We start from the raw sequence: 22,147 nt of genomic DNA, 5'->3' as shown, positions 1-22,147 counted from the left end.
CTGGTTCGATAGCACAATATCGAACCGGCATATTAAATCGAACATGTAGCTCGATATCGTAACAGTATGTTAATAACATTGGTATTGAACAGTTTCTATTGAGTTTTTCCAAATTCTACGTACGTATTCTGAAAATCGCAAACAGCTGATTTGTCAACGGTGGCTGCCTAATGGCAAGGGGGCAAGTAAACATGCATCTATCAGCTTATCAGAGAAACCAACACAACATCATTCCCAATGCAGGTGAGAGGTTATCAGCAGCGTCTACGGGGAGTAGCTGGAGACGGATGCGATTGCGGCTAGCGCTAGTATAGAACAAGACGCTGGACGTTACATTCGAAGATATCGACGCGCAGAGGACCAAACACAGCAGTAGCCACGGCCGTAGCAGCAGCAGCAGCAGCAGCATCAGCAATAGCAACGACATGCAGCATATGAAAACAGTCACACGCCTCCATCCGCTGGGCATCATCAACTACTGCCCAGTTATAACAGCAACCCGTACATTTAACAGCTATCGGCTTCGGCCCGGGCCTGCCAACCTGCTCGCAGCACAACAACATGAGACGAAGAGCAAATCGCCGAGAGCGCTGCCGGTCGCAGCAACGCCGGCAGCTTTGACAACGATCAGAAACATTTCAAATTCGATTGCGGTAAGTGAGTGTGTGTGGAAACGATTAAGTTCAGAAAGCTAATTAATTGCTCCAGCTGAGTGCGAAACGTGCAAATTGTTAATAACTATTGAATCTATCAATTGACAGTGTGAATTGCATCGCTGTGCAGTAAATTAGCTGTTTTTCGTGAAAATCTGTCACGGCGATCTCGTTGACGCGAATTGTGCGACGCAAAGGTGTTTTTTTATTTGTTAATCAGTCACGTTTTTATACCCTTTCTATGAGTCGATCGATTTTGTCAGTTGTTTTGTGACTGGGATGAAAATAATTAAAGGATATATATTCATCATCAACAGTAACTCATTTGCCTGAGTAAATCGAGCTGTTTCCTTTGCATATGTATATACATATATATATATATATATATATATATATATATATATATATGGCTATAGTCACTTGATCTATACGATCAGCATTATGTATATGTATACGAATTTGGACTGATTATTACTATAAAAAAATCCTTTTTGCTCAAGTTAACTGTTTATTGGCAACTTTATTTGCCAGAAAGGGTATTCGTAGCTCGCCTTGCTAACTTTAATTTCTTCTATTTTTCTTCATATTGTTCTCTATTGTTTCTGTGCGTGGCTGTCGCTTCGAAGCCGTGCTCGAGTCACCCTGTGCTTGTTTGGCTTCGTGCGCGTTTAATTTAAATTAATACATAAAGCTTTAGATTTTTTTTTCTATGTTGATTCGAAATATCAAATTCTATATTATTGCAGTCGACAACAGGTGTCAACCCAAGGCCCCACCCATACGGTTTTCATTTTCAGTGTGTGAGATTGAAGCAGTAAAGAACCTAATGTGAATGTGGTTTTATACGCGCATATGCATATACATATAAATATATATGTAAACTCCTTGAAAATGGCATATGCATGTATACATACTTTATCTAGATGTGCAGTTGAGACCATTTAGACAAGTCTCTCTGAGTTTTTACATGCAAAAAAAAAAATTCAGATACATACATATGTATGTTTATACATTGTATAGCTTGAAGATCACGAAGGCCAGATGTGCCTAATTCTGAATACAGCAAATACAATGTATTTTCTGAAGTAATCTAGTATAGGTAATCCTACCCTATATGATCTACATCCGTTCATCCATCCGTTTAGTTATCTGTATATGTATACATATAAACTTTTACCAGATCTAGAGCTTTGACATTTTAGGTCGTCGTCAGATTTATTTCAAACTATCAATTAATATTTCCACTTCGATTTGAAACGATATTAAATGTCTGCTATTTTTAATCTCAACATTTGTTTTTTTTTCTCTCTCGTTTTCCTTTTGAAATTGATTCAGTTAATTTTCTTAGTTTACTTTACTTCAATATAAAAATACACAGTTACAGGGTGACTTCTAGTCGTGCAATAAATCTTTCTCATTTTTCTAGGAAAACAGCTGTTTACATTTTGCCATAAACAAAAATATTTTTTAATCTGGCCACCTACAGATATATTAACTAACCGAAACTGAATCAGAGTAGAGAGAATTTAAAGGAATTTACAGAACGCTCTTCAAGCGTCTCGTGATTGGATTACTATTTTATAGAATTGTTTAACGGAAGCTCGAAGACAGAAAGAAACAAAGAGAAACCTTAAGCAATAAAATTCTAAGCTATCAAAGCTATTTTCTAGCTTAAATTGAGGAAATACCAATGAAACGCAGTTTTGCCAAACAAATTCTAAAAATCCATCCCATAATTTCTATAAAAGTCTTATTGAGCTATCAGCGAAATTTCATCATCGAATCGGGTTTCAATAACTGTTTATTTTTCAATATTATCTTTCTTTATGTTATTTACATTTTTCGAATAATTGTCTGGAAAAGTGCTAAAGCTTCTCAATCTCTCCTGGCTCAATGCATATGAAGCGCCTCGATTAGGTTCAATTTGATGATAACGAGCCGATATTTTTACCCGGAGTGTCCGTTCATTTTCAGTCTTATCGCCAATCGAATTTGAACCTGTGACACTTGGGCGATGAGCTCGACGCAAATAGCTGCAAATAGACGCCCATTAGGGGGGTCCATATAAAAATGGTATGTGCCTCTATGGGATGACCTCTGAACCGGGCTGCAAATAAAAAAAATATTCCTCTTGGCTGCACACGACACAAATACAACTATCAAACTATATACATGTACATATATACATATATATATTAGATTGAAGACGTTAATCTTATCGTACCAAAGTCAGGAAACGAATTAGATACTCTACACGGAAAGTGAAAGCGGGCATATTTGGTTTGACTACTTTGCAGAACGGATGCAGATTTCGTATTGCTTCTGAACTCTGCCCTTGAAATATCTAATCTTGCAACAAATGAAGAATATCTTAGATAATAGACTCATGCTTGAATGATATTCAAATATTATATGAATATACTTCCTACCAATTTCCTGAGTCTTGGTATAGTTCTTCGACTGATGAGTCGGACTACATTTGCTGCTGAGCTATTATAGGAACCACTTGGAACCGTAGCCTCAAGGTGAAATCTTACTATTAGCTCTACCTAATTAACTCAGAGTCACTCACTCTCTTGCAAGCATCCTTGTAAGTTCTACACTATAAACTCTACCGTTCTACTCCGTTAGGTCGGTTCTGCTTTCTCTGCTCTCTCTGTGAGACTTAAGGCGTATTTTAATTTCCACTTAGGCAATCTTTGAGATCGCGCTCTCTTCTCTGGAGTTGCAAAACTTCTCCATTTACCCACTGATGTAATTGTTTCTTAGCTAAAGTCACAGTTTGAGTGTTACTGCATTGAGTCGATCACATCACTATGCGGCGATAGGGCGTTGCCTTATCTCTGCATATATATAATATATAAATATATGCGAGCGAAATAAAAAAAAATTCCATGTTTTTTGAACCCATTGAACCGATGGCTGGCTCGCTCGCATGCGCGCGGTAGCTGGAAAATAATATTCTACAAAATATAAATATTTGCGTCGATCGCTCGTTTCGTAAAGTAAATAAAAAAGTGGCAAGTGATGCGTTTGCAATTCATTGCATTGTCGATCGTTGCCGCAATCGGTACAGATTTCTAAAGTATTATATTCACAATGTCTCGACAGAAAATGGCGGACCAAAAGATGTTGCAGGCAACGCTGAAGGAGAGCGACCCGGAGCTGGCCGATATCATAGTCAAGGAGAAGGAGCGCCAACGGGAGGGCCTCGAGATGATTGCCAGCGAGAATTTCACCTCGTTGGCTGTGTTGGAGAGCTTGAGCTCCTGTCTGACCAACAAATACTCTGAGGGCTATCCGGGCAAGCGGTAAGATTAATCGAGATTATTATATAATTTGGATTACCGAATCTGAATCGAGTGCATGCTGAACTGTTGCATCAGGCTTATCTGAAGTCGATTTGTATTTGAGTTTTATGCAACTTTTAAGTGAGAGTAAACGAGCTCTTTGCTTAACGGCAATCCAAACTCTTCTAATTCTCTCATTTTTTGGAACATCTAAAGATGCCTGCGCACAATGAAAGCTTATGAAAAGCTTTCGTTGAGCTACTACATAAGCATGCCTTCGGCTTTCAACTAAAAGAACTCGTAGTACTCATATAAAGCTCCTCCTTTCTCTTCAAACAAAAGTCTTACTCTTCGACTTTAAAAGCTCCTCTTGGAATGTTTTCAGCAGTATGAACTACTACAAATTATCCGATTTACAACACTATTTATATCAGCTTCTACGGATTGAGTTTATTTCATTTTTTATTTATTTGCTTGAGCTAGATTAATCCATGAACTAACCAAATGTCATTGCACCACAATTTAATCAATAGATTTCTACAAATTTCTACTCTCTATCTCTCCCAATTGACAGCTATTATGGTGGCAATCAGTTCATTGATCAGATTGAGAACCTGGCGCGGGCTCGCGGCCTCGAATTGTTCAATCTCAACAGCAACGATTGGGGCGTCAATGTGCAGCCCTATTCCGGATCGCCGGCCAATCTGGCTGTCTATACGGGCGTACTGCGTCCACATGATCGTATTATGGGCCTGGATCTGCCCGATGGCGGCCATTTGACGCACGGCTTCTTCACGCCCAGCAAGAAGATCTCGGCCACATCCATCTTCTTCGAGAGCATGCCGTACAAGGTGAATCCGGAGACGGGCCTGATTGACTACGACAAGCTGGCTGAGGCAGCGCGCACATTCCGCCCTCAGATCATCATCGCTGGCATCTCGTGCTATTCACGTCTGCTCGATTACGGCCGTTTCCGTAAGATCTGTGACGAGGTCGGCGCCTATCTGATGGCCGACATGGCGCACGTCGCCGGCTTGGTGGCCGCCGAGCAGATCCCCTCTCCATTCGAGTACGCCGACATCGTGACCACAACGACGCACAAGACGCTGCGCGGTCCACGTGCCGGCGTCATCTTCTTCCGCAAGGGCGTGCGCAGCACCAAGGCCAACGGCGAGAAGGTCCTCTACGATCTGGAGGAGCGCATCAATCAGGCCGTATTCCCGGCCCTGCAGGGTGGACCGCACAACAATGCCATTGCTGGCATTGCCACGGCCTTCAAGCAGGCCAAGTCGGCCGAGTTCAAGGAATACCAGGCGCAGGTGATAAAGAACGCGAAGACACTGTGCAAGGGTCTCGTCGATCTGGGCTATACGGTGGCCACCGGCGGCACCGATGTCCATCTCGTGCTGGTGGACGTGCGCAAAACCGGACTGACCGGCGCCAAGGCCGAGCTGGTGCTCGAGGAGGTGGGCATTGCGTGCAACAAGAATACGGTGCCCGGCGACAAGTCCGCCATGAATCCGTCCGGCATACGCCTGGGCACGCCGGCCCTAACCACTCGCGGCCTCCTCGAGAAGGACATCGAGCAGGTGGTCGTCTTCATCGATGCCGCGCTGAAGATCGGCTCCGAGGCCGTCAAGGCAGCGGGCAGCCCCAAAATGGTCGACTTCACCAAGACCCTGGCCGAGAACGCTAGCATCAAGCAGCAGCTGGAGGAGCTCCACAAATGCGTCATCAAATTCAGCACCACCTTCCCCCTGCCCGGCCACGATCTGCTCTAATGGGCACATCAAAAATAACTATTTTTTTTTTTTTTTTCATTCTCGTCAACATTTTTACAAATCCTGCGCTTATCTATAGCTTGATATATTGGTATATATTTTGATATTTAGATATCTAATCTTGTACAGAGGCGCAACGATTTAATTAAGATATTAAAAATCGACAAACAAAAATATATATATATAATTTTTAACCAAATGCGTTTGTTTTTCACAAATTTTCTACTAATCGTAAACTTTTTTATTCTCTCCTTTTGTTGTGGTTCATAGATAGTTCCTTAACTCGCATTTAAATGTACTAAATATATAAATGAATTAAACATATATGAAAGTCCATGTAATGACATTTCATTATTAAATTCTACATAGTATATCATACAGATTATTCTTATAAATCTTTATGGGAAATGTGAAATAAATACGAGAACTATTATTTGTCGAAACTGAAATTCTGCTTCATATTCGAATATCGTTTATATTGCTTTTCTTTGCTAACTTTGTTATCACATGGTAATGAAATTGATTTGATTTTCATACTCATCCGCGAAAGTGAAGTGAGTATATTAGTTGTGTGCAATTTGAATACGAATTTGGCTCACAAATAAGCTTTTTTTATTTTAATTAGCAAACTAAAATTGTTTTTTCTTTTCCTGTGAAACGACTGGAAATGAAACGTACGCATAAATATGGTACTATTCTTGTTTTTCATTTAAAACGAATAATTGAAATTATCATCTCTAGAAGTGTGAATTAAATTAATTTGATCTTGAAACGCATGGAAATGAAATTGATTTCCGTTAACTTATAATTTTTAAATTAAATTTTTAAAAATTTCTTCGGGTTAGATATTTTCGAATATAAATTAGGATAAAATTTGGTTTACATAATTATCTCTATGCCGTCTAGATAAAATTCATAAAATATGAGAAATTTTCAATGCTTAAGTTAAATTCGGACTTATATATAAAATAGATGGTCATTAAAAGTATATATAGGCATATATATATATATATATATTACAGGTCTCGCGCTCTCTCCCTCTATCTTCCAATCTCTTCTTCTTCGGATCGACCTTAGCTTAGTGGGTGTTCCGCAAAATCAATTTTGGTCAGCTCCTTGCTGAGGCGCGCATCCCGATGGAAGCGCGAGTTGTGTGTGGACAGGGACCACTTGGTCTTGAAGTTCTTCATGCAGATGAAGCACTCGTACTCCTTGCTCTGGATCTCCGAGTGCCGCGAGGCAATGTGACGTCTCAGGGCGTTCATCGACTGCAGCCGGCGCTTGCAGAAGCTGCAGATGAGCGCAACGCCAGCTGGGGCGCTCTCCTCCACCGTGGCCACAGCTGAAAGAATTCCAAGTGAATTGAAAGAAAAATAATAAACCAAGAACTTTCGCATGATGTGTGGATGAAAAATAAGAGCTGGGCTTTTAAGCTGGAAATACGTATAGTTGCCTTGGCTTTTATTGTGTAAATTTCATTTGGAATTCTGGCTAGAATTTCCTTTTGCTTTTTGTTGCTTATCAAAAGGAGACGAAAATTTTTATTATTTTTCCATTTTTTTTCGATTTTTTATATATTTTTTTTTTATATACATGCATATTTGGTACGCTTCACATTTTTTTTTTATTTTTTTTTTTTTATTATTATTATTATTATTACACGAGACACAAAAATTTCAAATGTTTTCTTTTTTTTTTGGTTTTGGGATTTTTATATAGAAATTGTTTGCTACCCTTGCAGAGGCAGTTGCTATAAAGTATTTCTATTAATTTTATATCAAATTCGCAAATCTAGTGTCTGTCAAACTGATGTTTCATTCAGTTGTTTCAGCAGGCAAAGTTGCGTTGTTCCACGCCGTTTCGTTCCGAACTGAATTTGACATTAAGCATGCGTCAATTTATCTCAAGTGTTTCGTTTCACAACGTTCCAGTCCTAACTTAGCTTTCACTCACTGGACTCTCGCATTCGTCAATGAGTGCAGATATACAAGTGTGTTTCATTTCCACCCATCCCAGTTGCATATTTCCGTATAAAGGACTAGTGTTAAGTGGCTTCGAGGCATTTTCGGTACAAAACGATTGTTCCATTCCATTGCATTCCAATTGTTAAAGCTATGCTGACACAGCTGCAGCTGTTCCTCATAAGATATTATCAAAAATTGCTTTCTCATATAAAAAACTACAAAGAATTTGATTTTTGTTTTCTTTCTATGAACTCGAAGTTTAGTTAACTATATGTACTACATATATATACATATATATATATATATATTGATGCATTTATCATATGGCTGGCAATTTGCTTGAATGCAGTTCTGCAAGGGCATACAGACTTCGGCTAGCCGAATATAGCCTTTCCTAGTTCGCTATGACAATATATATATATATATATATATCTCTGTCTCTCTCTCTTCTCATTCTAAATATAATATATGATCTGACATCAAAAATTGTTTGCAAATTGCAATCGATACGATACATATATATATATATATATTAATTATATAATACGTATGTTTTGTTCATTTAACATTTAGCCTTTCAATTAACTAGGTATATAATATATATATTAATCTTTATCTTCATCTTTAGCATGTGTGTGGGAATTTGATTTCTCAATTAACTATAATTTGTTTTGTTGCTTTCAATATTTATATTTAAATGTAAATACGATACTTAGTATAAAATAAACTAGAATATACAATGAGGATATAAATACATATATTCATATATGTATATGTATGTGAATTATATATTTTTGTACAAGTTGAGCAAAAAAAAAAAAAACATAAATATATATGTTGACTGTGGTTGCTTGGGAACTGTCAGCCTGCTCGGGCTTTGGTTCTGGCGCTCTAGAAATTATTTATATTATATTGTAAGCTTAATGTATGTACAGTTATGTGACTTTACTTGGCTAACTAATTAACTAAAATACATAAATTAATTTCACTTTGACAGATTTGCTTCAATTAATAAGGATATATATATATATAAATATATATGTATATAGATATCTGCTTATGACATGGCTTAGTCAGTTTAGACAGATATTAAGATATACAAAATGTATCAAACTATATATGTTATGTACACAACTTTTAATTTTAAGATTTTAGGCTAAACAACTTGGACAAAGTAAGTGCTAATGACTGGAAAAGTGTTTAAACATTATCATTCTGGTTTTGCCTCTGCTTCTTCTAAAAGTTTTCTTGTTTTTCTTATTTTGTTTTCATTTTCGGTTTTGGTGCCACAAATATCTTTCGTTTTGGCATTTGCTTTTCTAATGGACGTAATTTTCTATAGCTTGCTCTAGCTTGCTCTCCCCTCCCTCTCGCTCCCATTTCGCTCGCTTTCTCACTCTGTCTCGCTCTACATCTATCTCTGTCTGTGTCGTGCGGCTGTTTCAATTGACGCCATGCTGCACCTGAAAGATCGTCCATCAGTTCTCCGTTTTAATGGCCACCTTCTGCTCGTGGGAGATGCGTATGTGCTCGCGCAGGCTGTATTTGTTTTTGAAATTCTTATTGCAGAGATCGCATTTGCGCGGCGGTTGGGGCGTATGTTGGGTGCGAATATGTCTCCAAAGATTCACCGTGGTAATAACCATTTTGCAAAACTGACATTCTGTCCACTTATTATTGGGTGAATCTAAAAATATACAGAAAAATAGGACAAAATTAGGGACATTGCGAGATTTTGGATCATTCGTTTTCAACTATATTTTCTGTTTCATTTCACTTTCTTTTGTATTCTTAACACACACAAATGTACATTAGGGGGGACAATAACTATATATAGACAAACACTTTGGAGACATATTCGACGCCAAAAAAAAAAAAAAAACAAAATAAATAAAAACAAACACAAAAATATAATAATATTCTACAGACAACAATTAAGAAATATATAACCATGTTTCACGCACACACACACACACACACACGCCAACAAGAATCAGAGCAAACATTTAATACACATATCTACATTTTATTAGACTAAATTAAAATAATTAAATTATAATAGTTAGGCTACTTTAGCATAAGTACTAAAATTATAAAAACTTAAAGCATTCGCAAAGAACTTCAGAACAATATATGATTTAGAATTCCTTCGTACAAATATCTATATAATGCCTTATATGTATATAGATTTATGTTATACGAATATAGATCTTTATCTTGATTATAGATTAAGATATATATGTACATATATTTATGCTTTATAAGTATAGATCTTGCTAGGTTTTTTTTTTACAATTTTTGGACTCTTATTAATAACTAAAGATCTTCCCTGAGTTGTTTATAAAGTTGTTTTGAATTTTCTTATGCTTAATTTCAATGTTCTTTGCATAAATCTGTACGTTATAATGTTCAAAATGAGAGTTAAGAGTATATAGCTGGCTATAGTAATATACTATATCGTAATATACTATATATACTATACAGATATATTAAAATCCAACCTCATTTATGCTATGTGGAACATTTTCTACTAAAGGTAATTATATACACCTTTGTTTTGTATACAAATGCATATTTGATCTATTCTAAGACTATATATAATGGATAATAATTTTCCACTAACTAGAGGACTTACCATTCGTGCCGCTGGCTTTGCTGTCCGTTTTGACTGGTGTCACGGAGACGGTGGTTGTGGCACCTGTCGTCGCAGCGCTGGGATCTTCGAGCACCGCCTGGGCGGTGGCTGTGGCTGTCCCACCGGTCGCTGTGCCCAGCAGGCGAGCTGCAAGCAAAAGAATTCCACATTAGTTTCAGTGCACAATCAAAATTGATATACATGCATGTCTGGCACGCCCACTCACTCATCTCGATGGCAATTTCCGCATTGTCGGGATCCGCTTGATACTTCTCCTCGATCTCGGACTCGGTCAGAATCTCGTATTCGGATGAGTATTGAGCGACAGTCTGGGCAGCCGCCGTCGTTGCATCCTGTGAAGTTTGCGGCGTCGCGCCATCAGACAGTCGATCGTCTACCTCGCTGACTATATAATCGGGTATATCCATTTTAACGGCACCGCGCAAAAATGTCATCTCAGCAGCTGCAAGTAAAGGATTCAATAAGAATTAGTTAAGTCGAGATATATATGACTTCTATATGCAAAGTTCAGTCTTGGTTTTCAACAAGAGCGAGAACTGAAGTCTCTAGCTCTTTTCAGCTTATTAACAGTCATATGATATAGTAATCAGATTAAAGCTAAAGCTATGTTATAGAAATCTGATTTGACAGCCAATAATGTATAACTTCACTTGAAGTTGAAGAAAATTCAAGATAGTTTTACCACTAAGCAGCTTGATAGACATTGAGACATTTGCATAACAACCCATTGATTGCTATAATACTGATAAACCTGATGTATTTAAATATCTATCTAAATACTATATAAATCTAACTATACATGAAAGATAATTATTAGCCGAATTTCGAAGTGCATCTACAAAATCTTTGCTATATAAATCTTGATCTATCATCACACTCAGTTAATTGGCTAATTTTTTAAGTGGTTCCAAGGCTTTGCTTACCTTTCATAATGGTCTAGGTACTATAAATGTTATATATATCATAAGATAAATCATACAAGTCAGCTAACTAGCTTTTCAAAGTATTTGGTAGGATTTGCGTACTTTTCATAGTGGTCTATATATATGCTATATATATCATAAGATAAATATATATGCTATATCCTATATAGCATATCTATATATATCATATGCTATATATATTATAAGATAAATTATACAAGTCAGCTAACTAGCTTTTCAAAGTATTTAGTAGGATTTGCGTACATTCACAATGGTCTAGGTACAATAAATGTAACATCAATTATACATATATCAGCTAACTGGGTTTTCATAGGATTTCCTGGGACTTGCTTACTTTTCACAATGGTCTGCTCGTCCTTGACGGCGTAGTCGACCGTTTCGGTGGTGTAGATGTTGTCATCATCGTCCGAGAAGGTGATCTTTCGTTTCTTTACGGTATTCGCGGCTGGCAATGATACCGTATTGGTGATAGTCAGGTGCTGCGCCTGCGCTGCGGCCTGCTGTGGATGTTGTTGTTGCTGCTGTTGCTGCTGCTGTTGTTGTTGCTGCTGCTGCTGTTGCTGCTGCTGTTGTTGTTGTTGTTGCTGAGGCGGCGCTGCCTGTACTTGGATGTGCTGTATCTGAGTGCTTTGTACATGATGGTGCTGCTGCTGCTGTTGTTGTTGCTGCTGCTGTTGTTGTTGTTGCTGCTGTTGCTGTTGGGTTTGCTGCACCTGCAGTTGAGCAGCCGCAGCAGCAGCCACCTGCGTTTGTACTTGCGTTGCCGTTGCCGTTGCCTGCAACAGCGTGGCCGTTGGTATTTCGATAGTTTGCGTATTGCCCGCAACAGTCACCTGCTGCTGCTGCTGCTGCTGCTGCTGTGGATGTTGCTGCTGCTGCTGTTGGTGTTGCTGCTGCTGATGATGATGTTGCTGCTGCTGCTGTTGGTGTTGCTCATTGACGGCACGTATTGTGCTGGGTATCGTCTTGATGAGCTTGTGCTCGCTAATGAGCGGCACCACCGGCATCTGCGGCTTCTCCTTCTCCTCGGCGGTGAGGCCCTGCACGGCGAGCAGCTCGGCAGTTTGTAGAAAGGATTGTAGTGCCTCTTGTTGCACGTTCACCTCGCCCTAGTAGTCAGCACGCGATGAGAATTGTTTAGCAAAAGGTGAGTTAATTAACTGATATTCCCTTACCTGATACATAAACTCGACTATGGAATTGAGATCTTCGAATTTGATAAACTTAAATATAATGACTGGATGCGGATGCGGATTCTCTTTGAATATCTCCTTGAAGTAGGACGAACAAGAGCTGAGCACCACTTTGTGCGCCTTAATTCGGCGCCCATCCACGCACAGGCTGACATCGACGAAATCATCGTTTAGCCGATGATTGTCCAGTGAATAGGTCAGATGTCTCAAGTAGTTGTTCCAGCGCAACGAGTATTGCTGTGTGGTGGCCATTGCTTGAAGTCGGGATCAACAACTCTGTGTGCCCCACCACCAATCGAGAGACACTGACACTCTACCGCTGCCGCTGCCACTGCCGTTGCTGCCGCTGCCTCTGCCTAATCCAATTAACCCGCTGAAACTAATGCGTGTTCTCGTGTGCCCAAAACACAGAAAATGATACTAATAATAACAATAATAAACGAATGTAAGGCAACCAAAACACAAATAAACAAATTCAACTAATTAATTTCACACTCGTGCTGCATTTGTTGCACGGCCAATTCAAAAAAATATTTGTTGTTGTTTGTGTCGCTGTTTGTTTATTTTCAGTGTATTTTAGCAGCTAATTGCGGAAAACGACGCCAGAGCAAAACATTCCCAGCATTTTATTACAGCACGCCGAATTACAATGCCTGCAGCATATGATTAGGGTTTACACATTTTGACTTAGCATTTATTTATTTATTTATTAGCCTTTTGTAGGTATTCATTTTTCAATATTTTCTCACTTTTTTTCACGGCAAAATTAGTTGCTTTTTGGCAAAGCGTATGTTATTGTGGCATTATGTTATACTCAAAATGTGCTTGCTATCGACGGCCTATCGATAACAGTGAAAACTGTTCAGCTAACAGCGGTGACAGCGGCAACTGTTAAATGACACACACACGCCAGATGGCGCCAGCCTCAACTGTTAATTCAAAGTCCAAGTCAAATTTTGCGTTGAATAGCTTACAACTTTATTTTACCGTATCCATAAAATTAATAACAATAAAAAAAAAAACGTTTCTAGTGAAAGTAAATAAAAAAAAAAAATTACAACACATACTCTATAGCAATTTCTATGTCATAAAAACGCGCACAGCCAAACGATAAACCAGTCGCAACAAAAATCCATACACTATGGCCCGACACAAATAGTCCAGAACGTAGAAGACTTTCATGCGAAAACGCGCCCCGCTGCTACTTTCGGGACTTTCGTTCATCAAAAACTCCTTGGCGCCGCGTATGCCATTCTGAAAGAAGTCCACATAGTTGATATTCGCATGCTGAAGGAAGCCAAAGGTCGCACTGCAGAAAAAAAAATCAATAAGAGAGAAGAAATATTGGAATTTTATTCTTGTTTTTTTGTTTCTTTTTGTTTCTTTTGTTTTTCACGCGCTTACAGTTCCTCTTTGGGTACATTGTCATGCAAGGCTCTCATATTGTCATTCGAGAAGTGCCATTCGGTATTCGCGAACACCCTCAACGCCTGAAAAGCGGCAAAGATGCGACGCTGCAGCTTCAACAGGCTATAAAGAAAAGCGGAAAACATATGTATGGAGTAAGGATCTCTCGGAAGACCGCAGCGCACTTACAAGGGCTTCTCGTTGGACAAGCGGAGCAACGTGTCCACCACAATGGCCATCATAATATGCATTGTTATAAACTAGACCAACAAAATGAGATAGATGCAGAGATAGAGAGAGTGAGTGAGAGAGAGTGAGAGAGAGAGAGAGAGAGAGATAGGCACTTCCACTTACCCTCACAAAGTGCAGCACTGGACACATGGTAATGCTACCACCCGGCAGCCAGAGCGTCTTCTCGAACGGATTCTGGCGTATATACCGCTTGCCAATGTCTATTACCTGGCCCATGGAAATGGGCGAAATATTGGACACGGCGCAGTTGACCACGTCGATGGGCTGGTCTTTAGCAGGCGGCTTCTTCAAGTAGCTGGCGGCGGCTATGACCAGAGCCCGTGCGACCACATCGGCGGGCACAAAATCGGCCACTATGTGGGGATCGCAGTTCTGAGAGCGTAAAATGCCTACGCCACAAGCGACCAACATTCCGATGGGTCCATTGAAATTGTCCGCCCAGCCAGGCACGGGCTCCTCCAGCGTGGAGATGACTGTTGAAAGGCGTGGCAAAGAAAGAGAGAGAGAGAGAGAGAGAGAGAGAGAGAGAGAGAGAGAGAGAGAGAGATTGACAGAGAGGAGGGTAAAACTAATTGGAAAGCTCTATATGTATACTTAGTCTTCAATAGATATTCACTTAATTTTCAAATGATCTTGTATTATGTTCTCTCAGGATGGAGATACGCGGAACCAGGAGTTGAACGTAAAGCTAATAATCCCAGAATTCCATGTGTCACACACAGACGCAATCATACATAAGAATGCTCTCTGCCAATATACAGTGAGACAGACAGACGGAGTGACGAACAGATAGAGTTATCACGTCATCTTAATCAAGAATATATATGCTTAATGGGATCTGCCACATCTCCTTCTATATACACTCAAGCTCCTTGGATGTTTTCACCCCCATATATGGAAATGGTTCTACCCAGCTTTCTAGAATGCTCGAATTGATATCAGTCGAACATTTAACAGCTCAAGTCGAATAAGCAAAGTACTTAAAACAACACCAATCCGATCACCTACCGATTGATGGCCTGAATATAAGAATGGGCAGACGATCCCTATAGTCATTGGCCACGTGCTCAGCCAGGCTCTTTGTGAAGGTATAACTATTCGGCTGAAAGCTGCTGTACCTGAAAAGGTTTCAAAAGACAGAATCACAGAGACACACCGTTAGTGATGTAGCAAGGATGGCTGAACCCTATTTGGACCTACTTCAAATTGAAAATATCTAAAGTTTGCTGATCGTAGGTCTCGGCTAGTTTGATGGTTGTACGCCAGTCCGCATAAGGTGGATAGATGCGCTCCTCGACATCGATGACCGTGGGATTCGAGTAGGTGGTGGAGACATGGATGAAGGCCTTCAGCTGTTTCCATTGCAGAGCGAGCTTGACCAGCTCGTGAGTGGCGCGTGTGTTCAACAAAATGGCTTTGGCCAAAGGATCATCAAAGCTGAAAGCATCGGAAATATGTTTACAGCTCGCTGAACTGGGGGCCTTAACACTCTTCCACCTACCGCACCGAGGCAGCCGAATGGTAGACCACGTTGACATTGGTTAACTTGGCCAGATCCGTTTCGCTAATGCCCAGGCCCAGCTTCATGCAGTCTCCGGCAATGGGCACTACTTTGGATATAGTTTGAGGCTGTTCGCGGCGCAAGCGGTCGAAGAGCTTCGAATTGAGCACGTCCTCCAAGCGCTGCTCGATTGCGACTCCTTTCTTCGGACGCAGCAGCACATAGATCTTACCCAGGGACGGACAGGAACGCAAGAGTTTTTCGATGAGCGCTTTCCCAACGAAACCTTAATAAGGAAAATCAATATATCCGACATATGTATATATATATTTATGTATGTATATCGCTGTAGGTTCGCCTACCCGTGCCGCCGGTCACGAAGATCTCCTGATCCTTAAACGAAGCTGAAATCGACATATTGTTACGCACGAATCGCCGACCAAATGCAATCTGAAAAACTGAACGACAATTGAAACTCGGCTGTGCCTGAACTGTGTCCCCCATTATGCAAATCGCATTCGATTGGGAGCAGCGTGTCAATTTGCTGAATATTCAGCTGAACACTAGAAGAATTTACAAAAGTTATTCATTTCCGACCCCTTAAGACATGGCATCAATAAAGTAGGGCGTCTGATACTAATTCCTTGATCTTTATACAATGCAGTACAGGTTTCTTGGTTTTCAATTTGAGCCAAACACGTTCAGGTATATGCCTACGAAAGTACTTATGACCTCCAGCTTTATAATGTATGTATATACCTAGCTAAATCTAAATTTTAGAAGTCTTGCTTGCATAGTTCCTGTGTTACTAGGTTTTTTCTTTAATAGTTGTGCGTTTTACCAGAGAATTGTAGTAATCTTTCATTTACATAATTAGACTTATCTCAGTAGTGCGCATGAATTATTTAATGTACCTTAATAAAATTACGGTATTATGGCATACAACTAGGCGCATACCACAAATTTTGTGGTTCTAACCCATATAGCTCTCGAGTTCCATGAGATTAATTATAGTTCTTTCCTCTAAATGCAGAGTACAATAAGTTTCGATATAGGGAAACCAAGTAATATAAAGTGATGTAAACGGGAAGTACGTGTGTCCAACGGGTTCATGTTTAATACAATTAAATGAATAAGCATTTATGTAAATGTTCACTATAGTATGTGTAACACATACATAGCTCGCAATATCTATGTGACAGAACTTTTCATATAGCCATAGTTCAGTCGATCCAGGCGATTCTATAAATAATATAATGCGATATCGTCTACCAAAAACAGGCTCAACTATTTTTAAAACTGGTCTAAAAGAAAACGGGGAAAAATAATTGATATGCTGCGATCAAAAAAGTCTGAAGAATGTAAAATTACCATTTGCAGTTAAGAGAATCTTCCATAGTTAAGTGAATGTGGCACAAAATCAATTTGAAAAAATAAAAATAAAAATAAAAAAACCAAAAGCATTTAAAAAGAATCAAAGCAAAGCTTTCAGAACGATGGCAACAAATTGTGATAGCGGTTAGAAACGGAACTTTAATCGCAGCCAGATGGGTCCGCTCGCTCGTTTGCTTTTGTGTTCGCATGGAGTGGTCCACATTGCAAGTTTAAGGTCATTAACATAAACAGATATCTCTATGTGTGTGTTTGTGTATGTGTATGTGTGTGTCTGTGCTCCAATGCCAACTGCATTTGGAGAGCGAGAGAACGCAAGCTTAAACCAGCTGTGCGTGCATGTTGGGTAGGTTTTTGAGAAGAACGAAAGCTCGACAAGTTCGCTGACCCCCTCACACTCTCATACAACGGTACATTTTTCTAGCCATATACACGCACGGATATACAAACTAACACAAGTACGTGCATATACCTGTATGTATGTATATGTATATGTATATGGGTAAAAGAGAATACAATTTTCATTTGCATTTCACAATTTAATTAACATTTTTAGGCGTAAACTTATAGTCATTCAATACGCATGCAATTAGATAATACAAAAAAAATTAAGTACATGTACAAATATCAAATTTCAGCTTATATAAAATTTCAATGAAGCTGTGCAGCAGCAAGAGAAGCACACAGAGCGCGCAACTAGCTTTCTTGATTCACTTCCCCAGCAGCAACTCAAACGCTCATAGCAATATGTGAGAGTGAGCGAGTCGGTGTGCGCGTATTAATGCATTTGCCGGCCGGCAAAGCAAAAGGAGAGTTTAGAGCGAGAGCAAATGATGAGCGTAAAGACAAGCAGTGTGAGAGCAAGCATAGTTGAGTGGAAGAGGGGAAGTAGAGAGAAAGAGCGAAACAGAGAAGGGAGGCAAAAAGTAACAGAAAACATAGTTGGTAAAGTTTTTTTTTCCATCATATTTTTGTTTCACTTTGTTGTTTATAATTACATCATAATTAAAAAATAATACATAAGGTTTTGTTTAAGATTTTACAAAACTCTCTTAGTGTTGTTCTTGTTTTTTGCATATTTTGTGTGTTGTGTCTTTTATTTGCTTTTTTTTTCTGTTTTGAAAGGGAATATTTTAGTCGCTTTTCTGCTGCTGCTTCTGCATCTTCCTTGCAGGGAGTGTACGCTTGTATATAAGTGTTGCTTGTTGTCGTGTGTTGTTGTTGTTGTGGATTTTTGTTTTAGAAGTGGAATGGCATAGAGAATATCTAGTTGTTGTTGTTCTCAATTTGTTGTTATATTAAAAGGTATATTAAAAAAAAAAAAAAAAAAAAAAATATTATGCATTTATCATATATCTCATGTGAAATAAATTAAATTAATGCTAGAACACAACAAGACGACGACGAAGATGATGTGTGAATTTAACATAGCGTGCAGCTCCACATAGAAGTTGTTGTTGGTGTTGTTGCCACTCCACTTGCTGCTCCTCCCTGTTGGTTGGCGTCGCTGCTTAGAAGCACTTGCGGTGCACAATGGATGGGCCGGACTCATCGTACTCCTGCTTGGAGATCCACATCTGCTGGAAGGTGGAAAGCGATGCCAAGATGGAGCCACCGATCCATACGGAGTATTTGCGCTCTGGTGGTGCAATGATCTTGATCTTCATGGTGGATGGGGCCAGAGCGGTGATCTCCTTCTGCATACGGTCAGCGATGCCTGGGTACATGGTGGTGCCACCAGACAGCACTGTGTTGGCATACAGATCCTTACGGATATCGACATCGCACTTCATGATCGAGTTGTAGGTGGTCTCATGGATGCCGCACGCCTCCATACCCAAGAATGAGGGCTGGAACAGGGCCTCGGGGCAACGGAAACGCTCATTACCGATGGTAATGACCTGACCGTCGGGAAGCTCATAGGACTTCTCCAGAGAGGAGCTGGAGGCAGCGGTGGCCATCTCCTGCTCGAAATCGAGAGCCACATAGCAGAGCTTCTCCTTGATGTCACGCACAATTTCACGCTCGGCAGTGGTGGTGAAAGAGTAGCCACGCTCAGTGAGGATCTTCATCAGATAATCGGTCAAATCGCGACCGGCCAAATCCAGACGGAGGATGGCATGGGGCAGGGCATAACCCTCATAGATGGGCACCGTGTGGGAAACACCATCACCAGAATCGAGAACGATACCAGTGGTACGACCGGAAGCATAGAGCGAGAGCACCGCCTGGATGGCCACATACATGGCGGGTGTGTTGAAGGTCTCGAACATGATCTGTGTCATCTTCTCGCGATTGGCCTTAGGGTTGAGGGGGGCTTCGGTCAAGAGGACAGGGTGCTCCTCGGGAGCCACACGCAGCTCATTGTAGAAGGTGTGATGCCAGATCTTCTCCATATCATCCCAGTTGGTCACAATACCGTGCTCAATGGGATACTTCAGGGTGAGGATACCACGTTTGCTCTGTGCCTCATCACCCACATACGAGTCCTTTTGGCCCATACCGACCATCACGCCCTGATGACGTGGACGGCCCACAATCGATGGGAAGACAGCGCGGGGCGCATCATCGCCAGCGAAACCAGCCTTGCACATGCCGGAGCCATTGTCGACAACCAATGCAGCAACTTCTTCGTCACACATTTTGTAAGCTGCAAAGAACACAAGAAAAAAAATATTAATCAAAATGGCCACCATTTCCCCACTCTCTATATTAGAAGAGAGCGAGTATATCTCCGTGTGAGTGTATGTATGTATATTTATATATGTGTGTGTATGTATCTGCATTTCCTCTCTTTGAGCACAGAGGGGCAACACCCTGCACATAAATCAACAACTTGACAAAAAGCTCGAGAGTATATCACTTCGGCATATGCCGGTGCCAAGCAAGTGGCCAAAGGAGAGAGCCGCTCTTGTCTGAACAAGTAAATGTACGTGTGTATACGTTGACGTATAAAATGGCCGCCATTTGCACAAAGAAAAAATTCGAGAAAAAAAATTCACCACTTAAGAGCCGGCACCAAATATTTGTTTGATGTATTTGACTATGTACATTCGGTTCTACATTGATTTTTGTTTATTACCTTTTTGTTTTATTTAACAACAAACGACGAAAATTGTTTGAAAAACTGAATTGAAACTTTGCAATTCAAGTTGAAAATTTTGTAAACCACACTTGGTTATTGGTAGGAGGCGACGAGGCAATAGACTGACTGAAAATGCAACCGCACCGATTGACTGCCGAAAGAGGAATGAACAAACGAACGAATGCCAGTTACAGCTATTTCAAGCGCTGCTTCAATCGACGTCGTCGTCGCCGTCGCCGTCACCGTCGTCGTCGTTTTGATATCTGTACGAGCGTGCCGCTGCTCTGCCAGCTCACTCGCACGCAGCGTATGCTAGCGCATGCGTGCGATAGAGAGCGCACGATTAGCGCGCTTGGCTTGCCAACTTTTGTGACCATATATGGTCATGTTTCGAAGCGAATCGTCGTGAAGGAGAGCTGGAAATTGTCGCCGCTTTCGCTCTCTCACGCGTCGGCAACGGCGACGGCGACGTCGAATTCATAGCCAACGGTTGACAATGTTGAAGGTTTTCTCCATTTTAGCGCGGCTCATTAAAAAAACCGGCATTTTTGCATTCAAGAAATGCCGAATAACTTTAATGACGTGATTCTTTGACTATATCTGGCTAACTTGCCTACGTCACTTGCACCGTGGGCCGTACACACACACACATACATATATATATATATATATAGATATATAGATATACATATAGACATATGTATGAGCATTGACAAATATGTATAAAAAATATACTAGATGTCAATATACACATATATGTACATGCATCCAAATACATACATATGAATATGTGTAGTTTTACATTTTTGTGTGCGAGTGTGTTTTGTCTTCAAATCGGCCGTTACTTTTCAAATTGTTCGCCATGAAAGTTAATTGAAGCGTGGGAAAAAAAGAAAGTGTTTGCGAATTGAATTGCAAATAACTGAAAAAAAAACTGTCACCACATCTTTCTTTACCATGCTCTTCTTCTTTGCAAGTTTTATTGGAGTCTTCGAAATCCGCATAGGGCACGCCCCAGCACTAGATCTGTCACACGCACACAACTACAATTACACCTACAGCCGTATGTGTGTGCGTATCTGATTTCTGCATTCTTCTGCTAGTGTCTAGCGCTTATGAAATAAGCTTTTATATCTTATCGATTCACAAATTGTTTGTGATAACAAAATTGTTGAGTTTTTTTTTTCCTTTTCACAAGCGCGTGACTTTTATTTTTGTTTTTTGATATCATTATGATATAGGTTTTTTTTTTTGTTTTTTTGGTATTTTTGATTAGGTTTTTCGATTTCTGTTATCTGATGGTCAATTTTATTGACATTATCTCACATATTCCACAAGCACTTGTACAAAAAAAATTGTTTCGTAAAAAAAAAAATATATACTTTATGTATGTATGTACATATTATAGAATATGATATACTCTATTCACGATTTTTGATTGCAGTTTGTGAAGTGTTTTTCTTGATATTTGTTGGATTTGTTTTTGGCTGGATTGTTTGGTATTTGATGTAAATATACTTACATTTGGTCTGTTTTGATTAAAATTAATTAAATAAATATAAATTAAGTCTTTCGGTTTTGTTTGTGTGTGTCTTTCGTGTAGACGACTTTAGCTGGCTGCTTTAAGCGGTTTTGTGTCGGGAGGTGTATTCCACACAGCACAAGAACTCAAACTGTAATGACATGAAAACTGGTCGCCGTTCGCCGTTTTATAAAGCCCGGTATCCATCCGTCCATCCCAACCGGCACAGTAACTTAGCGCCTTATCAGCGCCGTCACTTTGCACAGCCTGGCAAGCGTTTTACCATATATGGTATGAATTCAATTTTTACCCCGTTGCCGGCGATATAGTCTGTGTGTGTGTGCTACCCCGTATCTGTATGCGCTTATACATGCCTCTCTGCATAACCAGCGAGCGTGTGTGTGTGCATGTATAATAAAGTATGCGCGCATGTGTGTGAGCGCGCTGTGTCTATGCGTGTTTCGTATGCTGCTCGCAGAGTATGAAACAACATACATAATTCCCTAC

General features: G+C 40.0%; 4 protein-coding genes across 7 annotated transcripts; 1 reads left to right on the top strand and 3 right to left on the bottom strand.

Annotated features, from left to right (window-relative positions):
- Positions 1-252: 252 nt before the first annotated feature.
- LOC6583709 (serine hydroxymethyltransferase) lies at positions 253-5,918 on the top strand. Of its 2 annotated transcripts, none has more exons than XM_032732258.2 (3): positions 253-653; positions 3,765-3,964; positions 4,518-5,918. In XM_032732258.2, the coding sequence occupies exons 1-3, from the start codon at positions 426-428 to the stop codon at positions 5,722-5,724; spliced, it is 1,635 nt and encodes a 544-aa protein (XP_032588149.1). In that variant the 5' UTR covers positions 253-425; the 3' UTR covers positions 5,725-5,918. The 2 variants fall into 2 exon arrangements, with proteins under 2 accessions (XP_032588149.1, XP_002009374.1); XM_002009338.4 differs by lacking the exon at positions 253-653 and adding an exon at positions 833-850.
- On the bottom strand, positions 5,801-13,295 carry LOC6583707 (mediator of RNA polymerase II transcription subunit 15). Of its 2 annotated transcripts, none has more exons than XM_015161413.3 (5): positions 12,464-13,295; positions 11,623-12,397; positions 10,550-10,786; positions 10,324-10,470; positions 5,801-7,066 (listed from the first exon to the last, which is right to left on the bottom strand). In XM_015161413.3, exons 1-5 carry the CDS (start codon positions 12,731-12,733, stop codon positions 6,798-6,800), a joined length of 1,698 nt encoding a protein of 565 aa, XP_015016899.1. In that variant the 5' UTR covers positions 12,734-13,295; the 3' UTR covers positions 5,801-6,797. The 2 variants fall into 2 exon arrangements, with proteins under 2 accessions (XP_015016899.1, XP_002009372.1); XM_002009336.4 differs by lacking the exon at positions 5,801-7,066 and adding an exon at positions 8,471-9,375 and having other exon boundaries at positions 12,464-13,293.
- A 140-nt stretch (positions 13,296-13,435) lies between these two features.
- On the bottom strand, positions 13,436-16,113 carry LOC6583706 (putative fatty acyl-CoA reductase CG5065). The gene is made up of 8 exons (XM_002009335.4): positions 16,004-16,113; positions 15,642-15,927; positions 15,341-15,577; positions 15,149-15,258; positions 14,243-14,613; positions 14,078-14,148; positions 13,886-14,011; positions 13,436-13,790 (listed from the first exon to the last, which is right to left on the bottom strand). The coding sequence occupies exons 1-8, from the start codon at positions 16,056-16,058 to the stop codon at positions 13,562-13,564; spliced, it is 1,485 nt and encodes a 494-aa protein (XP_002009371.3). The 5' UTR covers positions 16,059-16,113; the 3' UTR covers positions 13,436-13,561.
- A 2,255-nt stretch (positions 16,114-18,368) lies between these two features.
- Positions 18,369-21,803, bottom strand: LOC6583705 (actin-5C). 2 transcript variants are annotated; one of them, XM_015161412.3, is made up of 2 exons: positions 21,641-21,803; positions 18,369-19,683 (listed from the first exon to the last, which is right to left on the bottom strand). In XM_015161412.3, the coding sequence occupies exon 2, from the start codon at positions 19,673-19,675 to the stop codon at positions 18,545-18,547; it is 1,131 nt and encodes a 376-aa protein (XP_015016898.1). In that variant the 5' UTR covers positions 19,676-19,683; positions 21,641-21,803; the 3' UTR covers positions 18,369-18,544. The 2 variants fall into 2 exon arrangements, with proteins under 2 accessions (XP_015016898.1, XP_002009370.1); XM_002009334.4 differs by lacking the exon at positions 21,641-21,803 and adding an exon at positions 20,116-20,290.
- Between the last annotated feature and the right edge of the window lie 344 nt (positions 21,804-22,147).

Source organism: Drosophila mojavensis, unplaced genomic scaffold (genome assembly GCF_018153725.1).
Source record: "Drosophila mojavensis isolate 15081-1352.22 unplaced genomic scaffold, ASM1815372v1 contig_136, whole genome shotgun sequence".
NCBI classification, from domain to species: Eukaryota; Metazoa; Arthropoda; class Insecta; order Diptera; family Drosophilidae; genus Drosophila; species Drosophila mojavensis.
The sequence above is the reverse complement of the archived record's forward strand: the minus strand, read 5'-3'. Positions and strand labels throughout refer to the sequence as shown.